This window comes from Felis catus, chromosome A1 (genome assembly GCF_018350175.1).
Source record: "Felis catus isolate Fca126 chromosome A1, F.catus_Fca126_mat1.0, whole genome shotgun sequence".
Taxonomy (NCBI): domain Eukaryota; kingdom Metazoa; phylum Chordata; class Mammalia; order Carnivora; family Felidae; genus Felis; species Felis catus.
The window spans coordinates 79,923,525-79,939,706 of record NC_058368.1 but is presented as its reverse complement, the minus strand read 5'-3'; the positions used below and the strand labels follow the sequence as shown (position 1 = coordinate 79,939,706).

At 54.0% G+C, this 16,182-nt stretch overlaps 1 protein-coding gene across 3 annotated transcripts in view; it reads left to right on the top strand.

Moving 5' to 3' along the window:
- COL4A1 (collagen type IV alpha 1 chain) overlaps positions 1–16,182 on the top strand; it is a 155,576-nt gene that overhangs the window by 113,164 nt on the left and 26,230 nt on the right. For 2 of the 3 annotated variants that reach the window (XM_023253172.2, XM_045055857.1), the window contains exons 22-31: positions 1,009–1,104; positions 3,126–3,209; positions 3,991–4,061; positions 7,565–7,756; positions 8,328–8,496; positions 11,294–11,386; positions 11,475–11,579; positions 13,890–13,987; positions 15,582–15,732; positions 15,946–16,059. In XM_023253172.2, coding sequence (XP_023108940.1) covers positions 1,009–1,104; positions 3,126–3,209; positions 3,991–4,061; positions 7,565–7,756; positions 8,328–8,496; positions 11,294–11,386; positions 11,475–11,579; positions 13,890–13,987; positions 15,582–15,732; positions 15,946–16,059 — 1,173 coding nt within the window. The remainder of the gene's footprint in view (positions 1–1,008; positions 1,105–3,125; positions 3,210–3,990; positions 4,062–7,564; positions 7,757–8,327; positions 8,497–11,293; positions 11,387–11,474; positions 11,580–13,889; positions 13,988–15,581; positions 15,733–15,945; positions 16,060–16,182) is intronic. The other variant, XM_045055861.1, reaches the window with a different exon arrangement.

Here is a 16,182-nt window from a genome sequence, read left to right as displayed (position 1 = left end):
AAGAACTCTCTCTGTCTCCCTTGGACTGGAGTTTGCACACACTTGAAACGACCAGTCTCTTCTGAGCTCTGAAGGAAGTCATCAAGCAGGAAGGTTCGGGCCCTCTGTCCCGTTGCCTTGTCCCGGAGCAAACCCACTGTTGCCCGTCTGGTGCCTTGTGCCCTGGAGAGAGCCGGGCTGGGGGGCAGGAAGGTGATTCTGGCTGCTTCGTTCAAGTCAGGGTGTGGGGACGGGGCATCAGGTGAGGGGCATGCCCTCTCTGCTGGCCCTCTCCCCTCCTGCTCGGACGCAGCTCGCTCACCAGGCTCCAGTCTGCAGTGAGGACCCGAGCGCCCAAGGGGAGCCCTGGGGTGAATCGTTGGCTCTGTTGTTCTTCTTCCAAGATACTGGACGAGGAGACGTGAACTCTGTCACCGCGTGTCTGAGCCACGAAGCAGTGCTTTTTCTAGCAGAACCCCCGACAGATGGTGTTTCCACGAGTGCAGTTTGTTTTCATGCCTCTTTACGTGCGTGGTGCTCAGAATTGGTTAGAAGCGTGTCCCCATGGACAGCCTGCATCTCTGAAACAGTGATGACTTCGCTGTAAATTTGCTGAGGAAAAGAAAAAATAATAAAGTTCTTCAAGTCTCGGCTTTCAGTTCGCAGATGTACGGCCTCGCTTTTCTGGGCTAGTTTTTTAATCTGTAGAATAAGGACCCAGGTGTGTACCTTACAAGGTGAAAACGAAGGAAGGTACAGGACAGGGCTGATGAACTGAGAGGTGCTTTAGGGTCGTAAAATCGATGTTTTAGCAGTGACGGTGTTGAGAGGTCGGATGGGTGCTGTGTGGGCCTGTGTTCAAATTAACTTTCCAGGATCGCTTTAAGGCAAGCTGAAGCTGAATTTCCGGCACGAACCAAATAGCCTGATGTACTTTGGTATCGCAGTAGGGGTGGGGTGAAGAGGGGGTGTAGATACCTGGTTTCCGTCTGGTGGGAAGGGTCCTGTAACTTTGAAAATCCATTCCAGATGGAATTGTGGAGTGCCAGCCTGGACCGCCAGGGGACCGAGGTGCCCCCGGAAGTCCGGGGCAACCAGGGCTGACGGGCGAAGTCGGAGAAAAAGGTAAGAGATGCCGATGTTTAAAAAAAATGACGATTGTGCTGGGGATGTGACATATTTCTGCATATGGGGAGCGTGAGCGTGCTCTTCCCTTATTCGGAACTCTTGTCCAAGTCTGTTCCTAGGATGTGTCTCCCTATAGCTCTGTCGGGATGTCCCGTTGTTGGGTTTCCAGGAGAGAGAGAGAGACAGAGACAGAGAGAGATGAGAGAGAGACAGAGACATAGAGACAGAGAGAGAAACAGACCAGAGAGACAGACAGAGTGCTATCAGCTGGGAGGCAACAGGGAGCCCCGGTCCTGACACGTAACCGCTCTACCCTCTAACGGCCAGCAGATTAAACCCTAAGACTGATATCTTAGCTCAATCTTTTGGTTCAAAGTCTGGAAGATCCATTCTCAGAGAACGAATGGCTTTCTTTCAAGTGAGTCACAGATGTGTGTCCAGAACACTCCCTAGTCCTCTGAGCCCTGTTCCTGTAATTGGTGTGAGCGAACCCGCCGGCCTGGGGTGGCCGCCCACACCCTCGTCTCTCAGAGTTAAGGTCACCATCTCCCAGTGCCTGCCGTAACGCCAACCCAGCACACAACAGCCTCTCTGCACACTCGTGCCGACAGTGGATTCTCACGGCACCAGTGGTGCCATCTGAGAGTGCCGTGCCCCTTGGACGGTCCACTCTTGATGAGTGTCTCAATAACCAGAGAGTAGAGCCACCGGGAGACTGTCCCCAAAGCTAACCCCACCGGGCACCATTGGTAGCCTTCCTCTGCAGATTTCTTCCTCTTCCAAAGTCAATGGCACAAATGCTGCGTGGAAAACAGTTGCAGCTAACATCTAATTTGGGCAGCCACGTAAACCTCACAGGTGGAAGTGGTCTTAGCAGTCATCACGGAGGGCCACCAAGCCTTCGGTGTCATTAAAAACCAACGCATACTTGGTTTGTAACGAATGTCTCTCGTTACCAGATGGTTGGTACTTCCTGAGGTGGGACGTCCCTCCTTACGACACAGAGTCAGAAGCTTCTTTGTCCTGAGACCTCCACACTCTTGCTGTAGAACCACCTCGTGTGAATCCCGTGGGGCCCAGAACTTAGCTGGCTGCCAGCTGACTTGTGCTGTCCCTGTCCCACAGATGGGCTCCTCTTTGTCCTTGCCCACACAGCAGGGACACGGGCTGTCTGCGTTGGTCCCATCGCTGTTCCCAGCAGCAGGTTCTGCCAGAGGGGAGCAGGCTTAGCAGTGCCGGGGCTGTGGTGCGCCAGTCCGGGCCAGGCCAGCGCACGCGGGCCAGCCCGTCACTGCCCGGTAGTAGGGGCTTCTCCTCGCGCCGTGCCCTGATGAGTCCCTAGAAGCCAGGCATTTTAAGGTTTAGGACACGGGTTTATCTGAGACACCATATGGCCTTGTGGCTTAGTTTGAAAATCAAGACCTAAGATGTTAGAATTTCCAAAAAAAAACAAAAAAACAAAAAAAAACCCGAGGCATTTTCTCCCTTTTTGTCTGTGCTGCAGTCTCTCTCCCTTTCCGTCCTCAGTATCGGGTCACGTACGTGTTCCCGCTTTCCTGGCTTTTCATTCCCATTGGTCGCCCATCAGCCTGTAACCAGGTTTAACGTCCAGGAGTTACAGGTGTGGAGTTCGCTAAAAAATGCGACATCAGAGAGAAAGGTGATGGGAAGTTTTCAAGACGGAAACAAAACTAGAGCAGTCAGATCTTTCCAGGCTGTGAGCAAGGTTCATTTCCAGATCACCTTTTGGCGAGGCAGCGCCCATCCTCGTGCAGGGCAGAGGGTCCCGGCACCCCGGCAGTGGCCTGTGAAGTGTGCGGAGGGTGGCGGGCGGGCCCCGGGACGGGCACACGCCACCGGTTAGCACAGCAGAGGTGTCTGGGGTGGGTGTTGGATGACCAAGGACACTGCACCGAAGCAGGACGCCATTAACAGTGGCTCCATTTTCTGTTCTGCCACCGTGCTGCGGACACTTGCCTTCTCGCGTGCATGTGAGGACCTCTGTGTTCCCTTTGCAGGTCAGAAAGGAGACAGCTGCCTCATCTGTGACACAGCAGGACTTCGTGGGCCCCCTGGACCACAGGGACCCCCAGGAGAAATAGGTGAGACCCCGGACATGAGCGGGACCAGGCCAGAGTTTGCTTCTGCGGGTTGGAAATCACACTGAAACGAATCTTACGCCATGAGAGACCACGCATCTCTGCATTTAAAACTAAAGCATAAAACAGAAAACTTTCGGTCCCACTTCCAGGATTTGCCTACTTTGTTGAAGGTCGTCCGGATGACCTACAGTTTGGCACCAGAGAGACCTTCCAACAAAAGGGCGATAGCATACAGTTCCCTTAGCTCCACAAATTGAGTTCTCTTGAACGAAATGAACAGAAGGTTTCTGGTTAAAACGGTTCCTGGCGTGTAGGTGGGGGCACTTGTCACCAGCTGCTTCAGTGGCTCTTGTCCACATCTGGGGTCGCTTTTCCCCTTCCCGAGTCCACCTTGGGCACGTTCATTACTACTGCATTGGGAGTCTTCAAACACCATCTGCTTCTATGAAGGTCCCTCTATGCTCTTGATTCTTTTTTTATTACTTTTTGACTTTTTTCAATGTTTACTTATTTTTGAGAGAGAAACAACATGAGCAGGGGAGGGGCAGAGAGGGAGACACAGAATCCGAAGCAGGCTCCAGGCTCCGAGCTGTCAGCACAGAGCCCGACATGGGGCTCGAACCCCCAAGCCGTGAGATCACGACCTGAGCCGAAGTTGGACGCTGAACTGACTGAACCCCCCCAGATGCCCCTGTGCTCTTGAATCTTGAAAAGGAAAGGTGTGGGGTTATTAGGATGTGTCTCATCCACGATGTGTCCTACCTCCCTTGTCTTCCTAAAGGTTTCCCGGGACAGCCAGGGGCCAAGGGCGACAGAGGCTTACCCGGCAGAGATGGCCTGGAAGGACTGCCTGTAAGTAAAGCCGTCTGGTTGGAGTGCTTAGTAGAAGTAGCTGCCGAGCCAGCTAACAAAGGTGTATGCTGCTGCATTTGTGAGCATGGTTTCTGCAGTGTTATTGGGGTGCTGGCCCAGTGTGGGTGTCTAGAACAGTCTAGAACAGTCTAGAATCACTCCACATGTCCACCCGACGGTGAGCAGGACTGTTCAGGCCAGAATCCACATCTCAACCGCCTCTCTCCTCACCTGGCCAGAATTCAGTTGCCACGGCCCTGTGTCCAGGGGCAGCGGCTGCTGTGTGTCACCTCCCCACAGGGTCTCTGGGGACTCTCGAGACCTGGGGTACCGCAGGGGCCCCTCCAAGCAGCCGCGCTCCTGAGGTCGGCTGCCGACCTTCTGCGTGAGCATTGCCCGTCACAGCAGTAACTTAAAAACGTGCGGTAAGTTCAGCACGGGCAGTTTCCATGGAGTGACGAGCACTGGCCTGTTTCCTTCGAGGAGTTTAGAACATTTTCATTCCTCGTCTCCCAGAAGTGTTGTTCGGAAAATTCCTGTCACCTGTATCTACCGTGGGGGTGCTTTCCCGCATCTGAAAATGAGATGCCTCTCTCACGTCGATGTGCAATCTTTCAGTTAAATGAAAATCAGCTCCTAAACTTTTCTCATTTGTTTAAAAAGAAGCCATTGAAGGGAGCGGTCATGATCTCAGACACTGAAGGGCGCTTTTGGTGCACATGGTCCACTCTGTCTCTAAATCGTTTAAACCTGAAGGCCTCGTTCTCGTATTTTCTTTGTTCCTCTAAGCTTTGCAAGCATTAATGAGTTTCTCCACTTCCTTTCATGACTTTTTTTCCATTTTTCCTCTCTTTCTTCTTCTGTCAAAGTCAAATCTTCAGCGTTATCCTTCTTTGAGGTAGCTCTTTAACGTTGCAATCTTTAAGGATGTCGCCGGCAGCTTTTATGATAGCAGGTCAGGACAGAAGTGGGCGTTGACATAGCCGTGAAGCAGCTGGGATTGAGCGATGCGTTTTCTCCTTTTGAAGTTAGATCTTGGGATTCTGCTTCCAGAACGTCCCTGGTGCCTGGGGAGCTGAGTTAGAAGTCGCAACTGTGTAAAATATTTCTAAATAAATTAGAAGTTCCCATAACTGGGAAGCCACGGCTCTGGTGGGGATCAAAGACAGAAGAGCTTTGAAGAAGCAGAAGAGGATGCTTTTAACCTCTGGACACGGTCCTTATCTACTTGGCCTTCCTGGAAACTTCCTGCCTTGACTCTGCCTGAAACCCCATGCAGACACCAGCCCCCCAGCCCCCAATCTAACAAAAACGGGACAAGAGGAAGAAGGGAGAAGGACAGTTGAGGACAAGTCCTCATGAAGAAGAAAATAAAGAGAATGTACGACGGACCTTCTAATCCCCACGCCTGCCCCATTGGGAACTCCGAGCTCCTTTCTTTCTGCAGATGCCAGAGGTTTCTAAAAATTGTTTTATGGGTAAACAGTTTAATCGAGAAGGTAGTCATTTTCCTTTGATTTGAAGCCGTCCCGTGACTCCATGGCTTACCTGGCTCACAGATGGGGTCCTCTTATTTCAAATGTGTCTGGGGGCTGGTGGAGGTGCCCAGGAACCAGCAGAGCATCCCGGCGAGCAGGTGATAATGACAAGAGATGAAATGCTCTGGCTTCCTATTTGATTTAGGTAGCATTTCTGTGACATGTCCTTTTGCAAGCCGAGTGTTTGATTTGGGGACCGAGGGACAGGCTGGCTCCTGATGGGGACCTGAGCGGCTTTCGCGGTCATCGGGATGTTCTCTTGAAAGGAGTTGCGCTCTTTAGAAGCAGCCTGTGTAGCCGCTGGATCTTCTCTAATTTACGGAGCCAACGCCAAGTTTTCAAGGCAGTGTTTGATTCCTCGTCACTTCTCTCAAGAGATGTGGATCCAAAGACCTTTGAATCGCCTAGGATTGAGATGTTCCGGGGCAGGGAAACCACATGAGGTGTCCTCAGATCAAAATGTCACCTTTCAAAAAAGAATCAAGATTTCTTCCTTGAAGGATAGCTGGCGAGGTCACCATTATGAAGATAAAGAATTATATTTCCTCACCCTGTGCTTACAGAAAACTGTATTCCTAGGCTGTGAATCTTCACCGTAAAGGAACACTGATCTTTCCAGGTTGAGAAAAATCTACACCGGTGGTGATTTCTTACACTGGTGTTCATTTTTTACTGGTGAATATCGCTAGGTCTTCTCCCCCTTCCTCCAATCCCCCCCTAGCTGCAGACATTCAGGACACGAAGTTAGCCTTACGCCTGCCCTCTATGCCCTGAAAGACGGATGGGAGAGAAAGGTGTGCAGACACGCGTTCTTAACAAAGCAGAGCAGTTTCTGTAATGAGGACCGAGCTCTGTACCATGGAAACACAGGACACTCGTCAGGAAGAGCTCCACAGAGGAGTCTCGGTGTAGCTGGGACTTGAGGATCCACAGGAGCTAATGTTCCCTGGGGGGAAAGTGCTCCAAAATACCACAACCCCTTTTAACTAAATAATGAGTTTTCCACACCCCCCTGCCAAAGTGCTCTGCGTGTTCGTCCCTCACCTGCTGTGTGCTTTCAGTTGGGTGAAGAGTCGGGAGTGACGTGCCGAGGGCCGTGACCCATGGTGGGCGCACGATCGATGGTACCCGCTTTAAAACCTAGAGATTGTATGAATTTAGGTCCCGGCCCCTTCCTTTCTTTCTGTGTGCATGTGATTTGCGTACATCCAAGAGCCATTTCCGAGGGAGTGGTGAGAAGGAATTCAAGTGAAATGAATTGTCCCCAGAGTCTAAATTCCGCCAAGTCGGGCAGGGAGGCTGAAGGGCTTTCTTTCTCAGGCCTGAGGGAACAAACACTTGAGATGATGATTTGAAACCTTGTGAGCCCTGGTTCTCAGAGCGGCCAGAGGAAAGACCATCTGTGGGTGTGGGCGTTCCTTGATTTAACTTTCCAGGAACTGGGGAATGTGCTAGGCTGTGTCTCTTGGGAAAGTCCCTTCTGTTCTGCTGACTGCTCACAATGACAGTGATGGAACTGGCCCGTGCTCACACCCAGACTTTGCTCTCCTTGTTGTCTGTCCTGTCTGCACCCAGAAGCCCTCCTCCAGTTCCTGGGCCTAGGACGCCCTGCACTCAGCAGCTTCCGACAGTCGCTAGAATGTTCGTGTGAACGTCAACAGTTGTAAGCACAGGCAGGTTATCTGGGGCCTGCCCTACAACGTGGGCACCACTCCCCCGTCCCCCGCCCTAACCTAGTCTCTGTGCGGGATACTTAGTACAGAGTTTTTGCCAGGCGTTTTCAAGAGAAGCACAAGAAGTGAGGTCAGATCAGGGCTTTGTCACAGAGCTGTTGGCTGCTGCGGAATGAAGGAGCTGAAATAGGTGACCATTTTTCGGGGAGGTGGCTTCTTGATATCACTGTGGACTGAACCCCGCTCGTGCTGGGTCACTCTGTGGACAGACGCCTTTGCTTTGTGCTTGCAGGGACCGCAAGGTGTGCCAGGGCTGATGGGCCAGCCCGGAGCCAAGGGAGAGCCTGGCGAGATTTACTTCGACGCACGGCTCAAAGGAGACAAAGGGGACCCGGGCTTCCCAGGCCAGCCCGGGATGCCGGGCAGAGCAGGCACTCCGGGGAGAGACGGCCACCCGGGTCTGCCCGGCCCCAAAGGCTCCCCGGTATGTTCATCTCCAGCCTTGGGAAACGCACGTTAGAAGCAGGTCTGCAGAGAATGCAGGAATGAGTTATTTGAATCATGTCTACGTATTTTTGTTTGGATGGGTCGTTGTTACCCATGAACTAATTCAGCGGTTCATGCAGAAACTGATGGGTGTGAACGTCGGCGTTGATGCTGTTGGCTGGGGCAGAGGGGTGACCATGCATAGGCGTCTCCTGACGTGTTTCAGGCCGCCAGAGAGACGTCTGTGTGTCGGATTCCGGGTGTCAGGTGGGAGGTGGCGTTTCAAGTTAGCGGGGTGCGAGACATCCTTGAAAGGTCAGTTCCAGATACAAATACTTCAGTCTTTGAAATGTATCCTTGCGTGGGGCGGGAGGGTGAGTGCCCAACCTGGACAAGAAAGCCAGGGTCATTTATTAACTGCCAGATGACCCTTGTCGGAGGTTGGGAGTAAATAAATAGCAGGAGCCAGCTAACCCCTGGTACTTATTTACCAAAGACGGTGGAAAATGTGACATGAACATGTATCGGGATGTCTGCTGATAGCGTGTCTTTTTCTCTCTGCCGGTCAGGGTTCAGTAGGGTTGAAAGGAGAGCGTGGCCCCCCTGGAGGAGTTGGATTCCCTGGCAGTCGTGGCGACATCGGCCCTCCTGGGCCTCCAGGGTTTGGCCCCATCGGCCCCGTTGGTGACAAAGGACAAGTGGGTTTTCCAGGGAACCCTGGACCCCCAGGCCAGCCAGGTGAGGCCCGAGGTCACACAGAGCACGGGGCTCGGGAGTTGGGTGTCGGTTCTTCCAGGAGGTGGACGTAGCCCGGGCCCTTCCGTCACGTGGCCGTACCGTCACGTAGAAGATGGGCCAGGCTGGGTGACGTGCAGAATCTGACTGTAAAGAATTTGACTTCGCGGGTTATTTTTCCTACAATAAGTACATGGTGCCTCCCAGTTGAAGTTGGCCTTTTGTGTGGAAGTGATGTCAACGTGAGCCTGCTTCCCTACGTATTTTCTGTGTGAGCGCTGCGCTGAGCGGAGAGAGTGTGGTAGATGGACAGGCGTGACCCTGCCCTCCTGGAGCTCGGTGTCCGGGGCTTGGCAGCATGCACGGAGTGAGGCCGATGTGAGGGTTTCCCACGGGCGTTCTCCCCCCATCCTCACGCCCCACGTATCCACAGGGACGAATGGGGAGAAGGGGTGGCTCAGGCCTTGCACACCCCGGGCTCCCGAGAGTGCCTAGTAGAACGTGATTGAGCATAGAGACGGCATACTCCCGTCATTCCCTAGAAAATCCTGGACTAAGAAGAGGAGAGGCCAGGGATGGCTTGGGCACAGGGGAGAGAAGGAGGAGGGTGTGACTAAGAAACATCACAAAAGTTGTAAAGATGAACAAAAGGACTTCAGATGGTTCAAATTGTGTGACTAGTCAACCTTGAACAATGTAGTTACTGGATAGTCGAATGGACCAAAACAAGAACTAGGCAGGAGAGATTTCACAATGGGCGCCCCCTCCCCAGGACCCCCGTGGACGCCTGAAACCCCACGTATGCTGTGTTTCTCCTGTACACACAGACGTGTGGCCCAGTTTCACCTGTAACTCAGGACCAGTAAGAGATCACCAATGGTACCTCCTAGTGAAATAGAACAGTTAGAAACATACAGCGTTCTAAACATTGTGTGAATGTGTTTCTCCTTCAATGTACCTCCTTGTCCTGTACTCAACCCCTCATCTTGTGACGATGGGACAGGACAAAATGCCCGTGGCGAGGGGTGAGTGATGCAGGCGTGTGCGCAGACCTTCTGTGCTGCGTCATCTGCTCCCGGGCCCCGGTTGACTGCAGGCAGCTGAGACACACAAAGTGAAGCCACTGACATGGGCGGATGACCGTGTGGCCCTCGCACTCACCAATCTGCCGATTCTGTCACAAGCCATATATTTGGCCCAAGTTCTCTCAGTTCCTATCCCATCGGGAGCTATTACTTCCTGAAGTCATAGCATTAAGATGCACAAGGTCTCCAGCATGGAAACGTCAGCCTGTCTTTGCTGGAAGTGCAAGTGGCCTAACGTGTATCTTACCGTCATTCTCGTGTGGTGGTGGGGTACCTAGCAGCGGGCTACGGTTCCCTTGATAGTTGTTCTTTGTGTAGCAAGCATCCCAGAAATGTTTCTTTTGTGACTCCTTTGGGGGCAGAGAGATTTTGACCTGGGAAGACCCCCCAATCGTGGTAAAGGGACGTCTGATCCATTTCCCTGTAGCCATAGCCCCTGACTCCGCGGTCAGCATCTCAAGTGCTCTTTGAGCTTGCGGGGTCTGGAAACTTGCAGAGTTGTAAAAGGGAATCAGACACTCTTCGTGGCCAGAAACTAGCATCAGAGAAACCATCTGGGGCAGCCACAGACGCATCCCGGCAGTGAGGGAAGGAAGGTTCCTGAAGGAGGTGTTGATGGCGCTGTTGGTCAGCTGTCCACATTCTGCAGGGTTCCATCCAGACCCGGTCAGCTTTGGGGTTGAAACCCAGACTTCTTTGATCTGCCAGAGCCCTGTTTACTCTGGTGACATTAAAGGCTTATTCCCAGGGTGGGACTGATGGCAGATATGTGTTGGAGTCAGTCGGCTGGCATTTCCCAGAGCCTTTAGCTAAAGAATGTGGTGGCTGTGCCTGGGAGGCCCTGTATGTCTTAAATTCCGATAGGGTGTGTGAGGAGTCCACGTGGTGTCCTTGGAGGTGACCCCGTGGTGCTTTCCAAGCAGCTGAGCCCTGACCCCCAGTGGATCTCTGAGGCACCAGTGCCTGTACCACTCACACAGCTCACAGCTGCCTGGCTGCAGTGTTCCAGATCATGCCGGATCGCCCAGTTAGCATGTCCTGGAGGTCGTTTACCACTAGACGAGCAGAACTGAGGTCAGCTTCAAAGCAGCTTAGAATTGGTTTTGTCTGATAAATTGAACAGTGAAGTGTTTTGGCTTTGAGTCAGGCTAATTAACAAATTACCCATGGTCATCTCACCTCGTTTCCTAGTTTTGTGACCCTTACTTTGGACTCTTAGAGAATTCATGTGTCAGGTATCTAGGTTCTTCTGGATGTAAATTTGGGGGAAAACAGGAAGAGCTCGCTGTGAAAGATTCTAGAAAAGTAGAGAGAGGAAGTGGAGGGATCCACATGGGGCTTCTCTGTAGGTACAAAGTGTGCTCAGGACAAGATGCGGGCTCTCACTGTCCTCACTCAGGACGGGATGTAGACTGTCACTGTCCTCGCTCAGGACGGGATGAGGGTTCTCGCTGTGTCCTCGCTCAGGATGGGATGCGGGCTGTCACTGTCCTAGCTCAGGATGGGATGCGGGCTGTCACTGTCCTCGCTCAGGATGGGATGCGGGCTCTCGCTGTCCTTGCTCAGGACGGGATGTGGGCTGTCACTGTGTCCTCCCTCAGGACAGGATGCAGGCTCTCACTGTCCTTGCTCGGGACGGGATGCGGGCTGTCACCCAGAGTCCTCACTCAAGACAGGATGGTGGCTGTCACTCAGTGTCTGTGCTCTTTCCTCAGGTCCCAAGGGTGAAGCTGGACAAGTTGTGCCCCTACCTGGTCCCCCCGGAGCACAAGGGCTTCCGGGGTCCCCGGGTTTCCAAGGACCCCAAGGTACATTTAGTGTCCTAGTTTGTCTGGAGATACAGTTGGGACATTGACACGTTTTTCTCACCCTGATGGTTGGTTTTGCTCACAACAGGCGACCGAGGTTTTCCTGGAACGCCGGGAAGGCCAGGCCTCCCGGGAGAGAAGGGTGCTGTTGGCCAGCCCGGAATCGGATTTCCAGGGCCTCCTGGCCCCAAAGGTAAACCCGGAGGACAAGCCCCACCTGGAGTGGGCCCATAGCTCTACTCATGGCCCACACAGGCCCAGCTGTTGGCACCGAGGGCTGTGGTCTTTCTGTTGGTTTGCATGTAAATTTTAGGAGAGAAAGAGGTGAGGGATACAAACACTCTACTTGAGGTAGCGACGTGCCATTAAGGAAAGATTGCCAAAGTCTGGAGGACGGTGAATGCACCCACCAGGGCGCTGGGTGACGTGGTGCCTCCCTGCCGCGGGTGTTGGTCAGGAGGGGCTGGGACCTTAGGGGCCCAACCGATGCCCGGGGAATTGACAGAAGCTCTTTGGGGTGTTGGGGGTGCTCTCCTCATCAGTGCAAGAGGTACACGGAGCAACGGCACTGTGCCGGGCTGGGTTTGGGTCTCCGGGAAGTGTGCTGGGGAATGGGAGGAGGCCCCCACAGCACGGAGCCTAGATCCCCACGGGGCTGGCATTTCAGAAGCAGCATTTCTTTCTGAAATCTGGGAGGCGGTGAGGACAAGGTCGTGGGTGTGTCAACCCTGCAGGCAGGCCCTGGTGGGGGCACCTGCCATCGTACATCTTGGTGTGGACCGAGCAGGCGCTGTGAGCAGTGAGGGGCACCTCTTTCCCATTTGGGCCGGCATTCTGTCCCCTGTTTTACTGGCCATGTGTGCAGAACCTCATGGAAAGAGCTCTCCAGGCCCCCAGCTTCTTGTCCAGAGGCTCTGCGTGCATCACACCCGCTGTCAGGGTTACAGGCCTTCACACTCGTCTGGGAGCTATGTCACACACGCACACGCATGCACATGTGCACACACATACATGCGCACGCGTGCCCACATGTATACACACACGCACACACTCATGTGCACACACGAACACACACTCTCATGTGCATGTACACACATGCATGCGCACATGTGCCCACACATACACACGCACATGCACACATGTGCACACGCACCCACACATATACACACACTCGCATGTGCATGCACGCACACACGCGCACGTGCCCACATATATACACATGCACACAAACACGTACACATACACGTGCACATGTACACACACTCACATGTGCACACACATGAACACACACTCTCATGCACGTACACACGTATGCATGTGCACGCGTGCCCACATGTATACACACGCATGCACACTCACATGTGCACATGCACACCCACCCACACGTATACACACACTCGCATATGCATGCATGCACACACGCACACATGCCCACACATATACACACGCACACAAACATGCACACATGCATGTGCACATGCACTCACATGTGCACATACATGCACACCCACCCACATGTATACACACACTCGCACGCACACGTGCACACACGTATACATGCACGCACACATACTCACATTTGCACACGCACACACACACAGCGACCTGTGTCAGGCTTGAAGGCCAGAGGCTCTCAGCCACCCTCAAGGTCACAGGGACAATACCTCGACCTTCCGCCTGTCCATGAACCCTGTTCCCAGTGAGCCCCATCTCACCATCATGACAGGCAGAATTTAGCAGTAAGGTCTCCCAATCGGAGGCTCTCTGCCCACTCGCACAAAGTGGTTCAGAGATGCGGATGCCGGTGGGCAGTTAGGTGCACCGTGTGTCCAGCTCCCCGGTTACAACCGCCCCACAGCACCTGCTTCCGCACACTTACAAATCCCCCAGAGTCGGGACCCTCCGCATCCCTCGGGATAGACTTTGTGCACAGTAGAGCCCCGGGGTAGCCCTTAGCCCACCAGACCCTCTAGGGTTGGGACCCAGACAGCCTCTGATGCCCCACGCACCTCCGGTGGTGTGGCCTCCAGTGGCTTGAGAAGCAGTGGTCCCCAGCGAGGCTGCTCAAACTGGACCATGTCCTGGAATCAGAAGTCCCGCGGAAACACGCGTCTGCTCTGGGAGGTGTGGGTGGGCCTCTCCCGCAAGGCGGCCCCTACCTTGGCTGCGCTGGGGACAGCGAAGCAAGATGCCACCCTAGGCTGCTTGTGCCCTTGGGGGGTGGGGCAGGCGGAGAAACCGAGGTTAGCGAGGAAAGGAGGAGGGGAGGGTGGGGGAGAGGCGGCAGGCACGGACCTGCGGTCCATGGCGCCCAAGCCACTCTGGCTGGTACAGACTGGTGCCCCACCCCGTGGCTGGGGTGGCCTCAGGCTCCTCTTAGAAGCTCCTCGGAAGGGCTCCTCATTGGCCAGTCCAGCCAGTTCAGGGGCATCTGAGCGAGTGTCAGGGCAGTGAAGAAAGTGGGGACCAGCATTATGACAGTAGTGTTGACTCTTCAAAACAGGTGTTGATGGCCTGCCTGGAGACGTGGGACCTCCCGGGAGCCCAGGCCGCCCAGGATTTAATGGCTTGCCTGGCAACCCAGGTGTGCCCGGCCAAAAGGTGGGTACTGAGCGTTCCCCGGATTGCTCTTTCCCCGTCCTTGCTGTTCATCAGACACATAAAATGTGGCGCGCGGAATACAAAATAAGCACACTGTGTGTGGCGGTTGATGTTTGGGGGAGAACCGTACGTTTCGGCTCTGTGAGTGTGCTCTTGCCTGAGTGTGAACTGTATCTCAGCGTACAGTGCGGGTCTTATTGTGAGCGACAGGACAAAGCCGCATGAAGGCCACTGTCCTGAAAGGCGTGATGGCAACCCAGGAGGGTCTAGCTTTACTGATATTCTGGTCCAGTAATTCTTCATGGCGGGGGCTGCCCTGGACCTCGTGGGCTCTTTAGCCACCTCCCCCTTGGCCGCTGCCCACAGATACTGAAGGAGCATCCCACATCTGCCCCCAGTTGTGACAACCAGAACTGTCTCTCTGGACATTATCAGATGTCACTGGGGGAAACATGGCCCCGGTTGGGGACCCCTGGGCTCGAGGGACTTAAGGACTCTCCTGGCCTCAGACATCCCTCTGCCACTTGCTAATACTTGAAATTCTGCTCATTGAGCATAGCTGACCAATTTCACCTTGCCAACAAAAGAGCTGGCCTGGCCTGTTCCTTTTCTGTTAGGAGGGTGGGCAGAGGCCGTGGGGATTGGGTAGGGGTGCACAGGCAGGCAGAGGCCGTGGGGGACCGGGCGACGGAGGCAGCTGTGTCTCAGTGACCCCAGGGGAGCGCTCTCTTCAAACACACCTGATCTCACGGTGTCCCACTCCATCTGTGTGGCTGATGCGGCTTCCCCTCATAAACTGCACTAGATGCACTCGTGAAACACTAGTCCGTGGTGGTGCCATGCGGGTCGCTTCGCACACATGAGGCTCATGAGTTAGTAAATGCAAATGGAATTGGGATAAGGATTTGGCTCATGATTTAAAGTATTGTGCTTTTTCAAAAGTCCCTTGGATTCACTTCCTTCTGTTTTGTGAATTTGCTGCTGGGACGCGTGGAAGAACCTCCAGTGGCCACTTCCTCTGGAGGTTGTGGCCACGGTGGACAACAGGGGGGCCCGGTGACGTAGTGTTCCTCGGGCCTTCAGAGTACTTCCTTCGTCGTCAAATCATCTGCATTTATCAAAGCCCTTAGATTCATGACATCCTTTCCGTGTTTAATTTGAGGTGAAAGCCTTCACTGAGACAAAAATCTCAATAAATGGTGTCCTGGTCCCATCCTGGAACATTGCCACCTCGTAGGAAGCTGTCTGTTAGCCGCTCACAAAGCACATTGGGCATTTTGTCCATCACTTGGACTCCACTCCTCACAGACACAAAGCGAGCAGAGGGCCGGGGACCCGGGTGGGAATCCTCCCTCTGTGACCTGGAAGGCGTTCAGCCGTGGGGAGCCTTGATTTTCTTCCTTCATAAAATAACAGTAATAAAAACGAACCATCTCCGATTTGTATTGAAATCGGAAAGGGGACGGGTGTGTGAAGGCTTCGTAGGCTTGAGGTTGGACAGCTTCTTACCGACCGTCTGCACTTATGCCGTTGGCCGGATAGAATCCCGGCCTCTCCTGCTGAACCGGCTTCTCTGTGTTTCGGAAATTTCCAGGGAGAGCCTGGCATCGGTCTGCCTGGACTCAAAGGGTTGCCTGGTCTTCCCGGCATCCCTGGCACACCTGGGGAGAAGGGAAACATCGGGGGACCGGGCGTTCCGGGAGAGCATGGTGTTATCGGCCCCCCAGGCCTCCAGGGAATCAGAGGTAACTTCTTCCAGACAAATGTGGACTGTGGTGGATGGAGGCTGGGCCTGTTGGTTTGGTGTCCACGGAGCACCTGTTAGGTTCTCTGTGTTTGTTGAAAGAATGATGAAAATCGCAGACGGTTAGAGCTTACGGTCCTGTGTTGTTGTGGCTGATTGTGGGGGTGGGTCGTATGGTCTCTGTGCGGTTCATTTACAATTTCTTCCCATCCAGGTGACCCAGGACCACCTGGATTACAAGGTCCCAAGGGAGCCCCTGGAGTTCCCGGGATAGGCCCACCTGGAGCGATGGGCCCCCCTGGAGGACAGGGACCACCAGGGTCCTTAGGTGATTATCCCTTCCCCACATCCCGCTCCCCAAGGGGAAGGGGCCGGCTCGGGAGCCTGAGTGAAGTGGGGACTAGAGCCCCCTAGTGAATAAAGGGGGAGGGGGATTCTGTTTTGGGGAGGC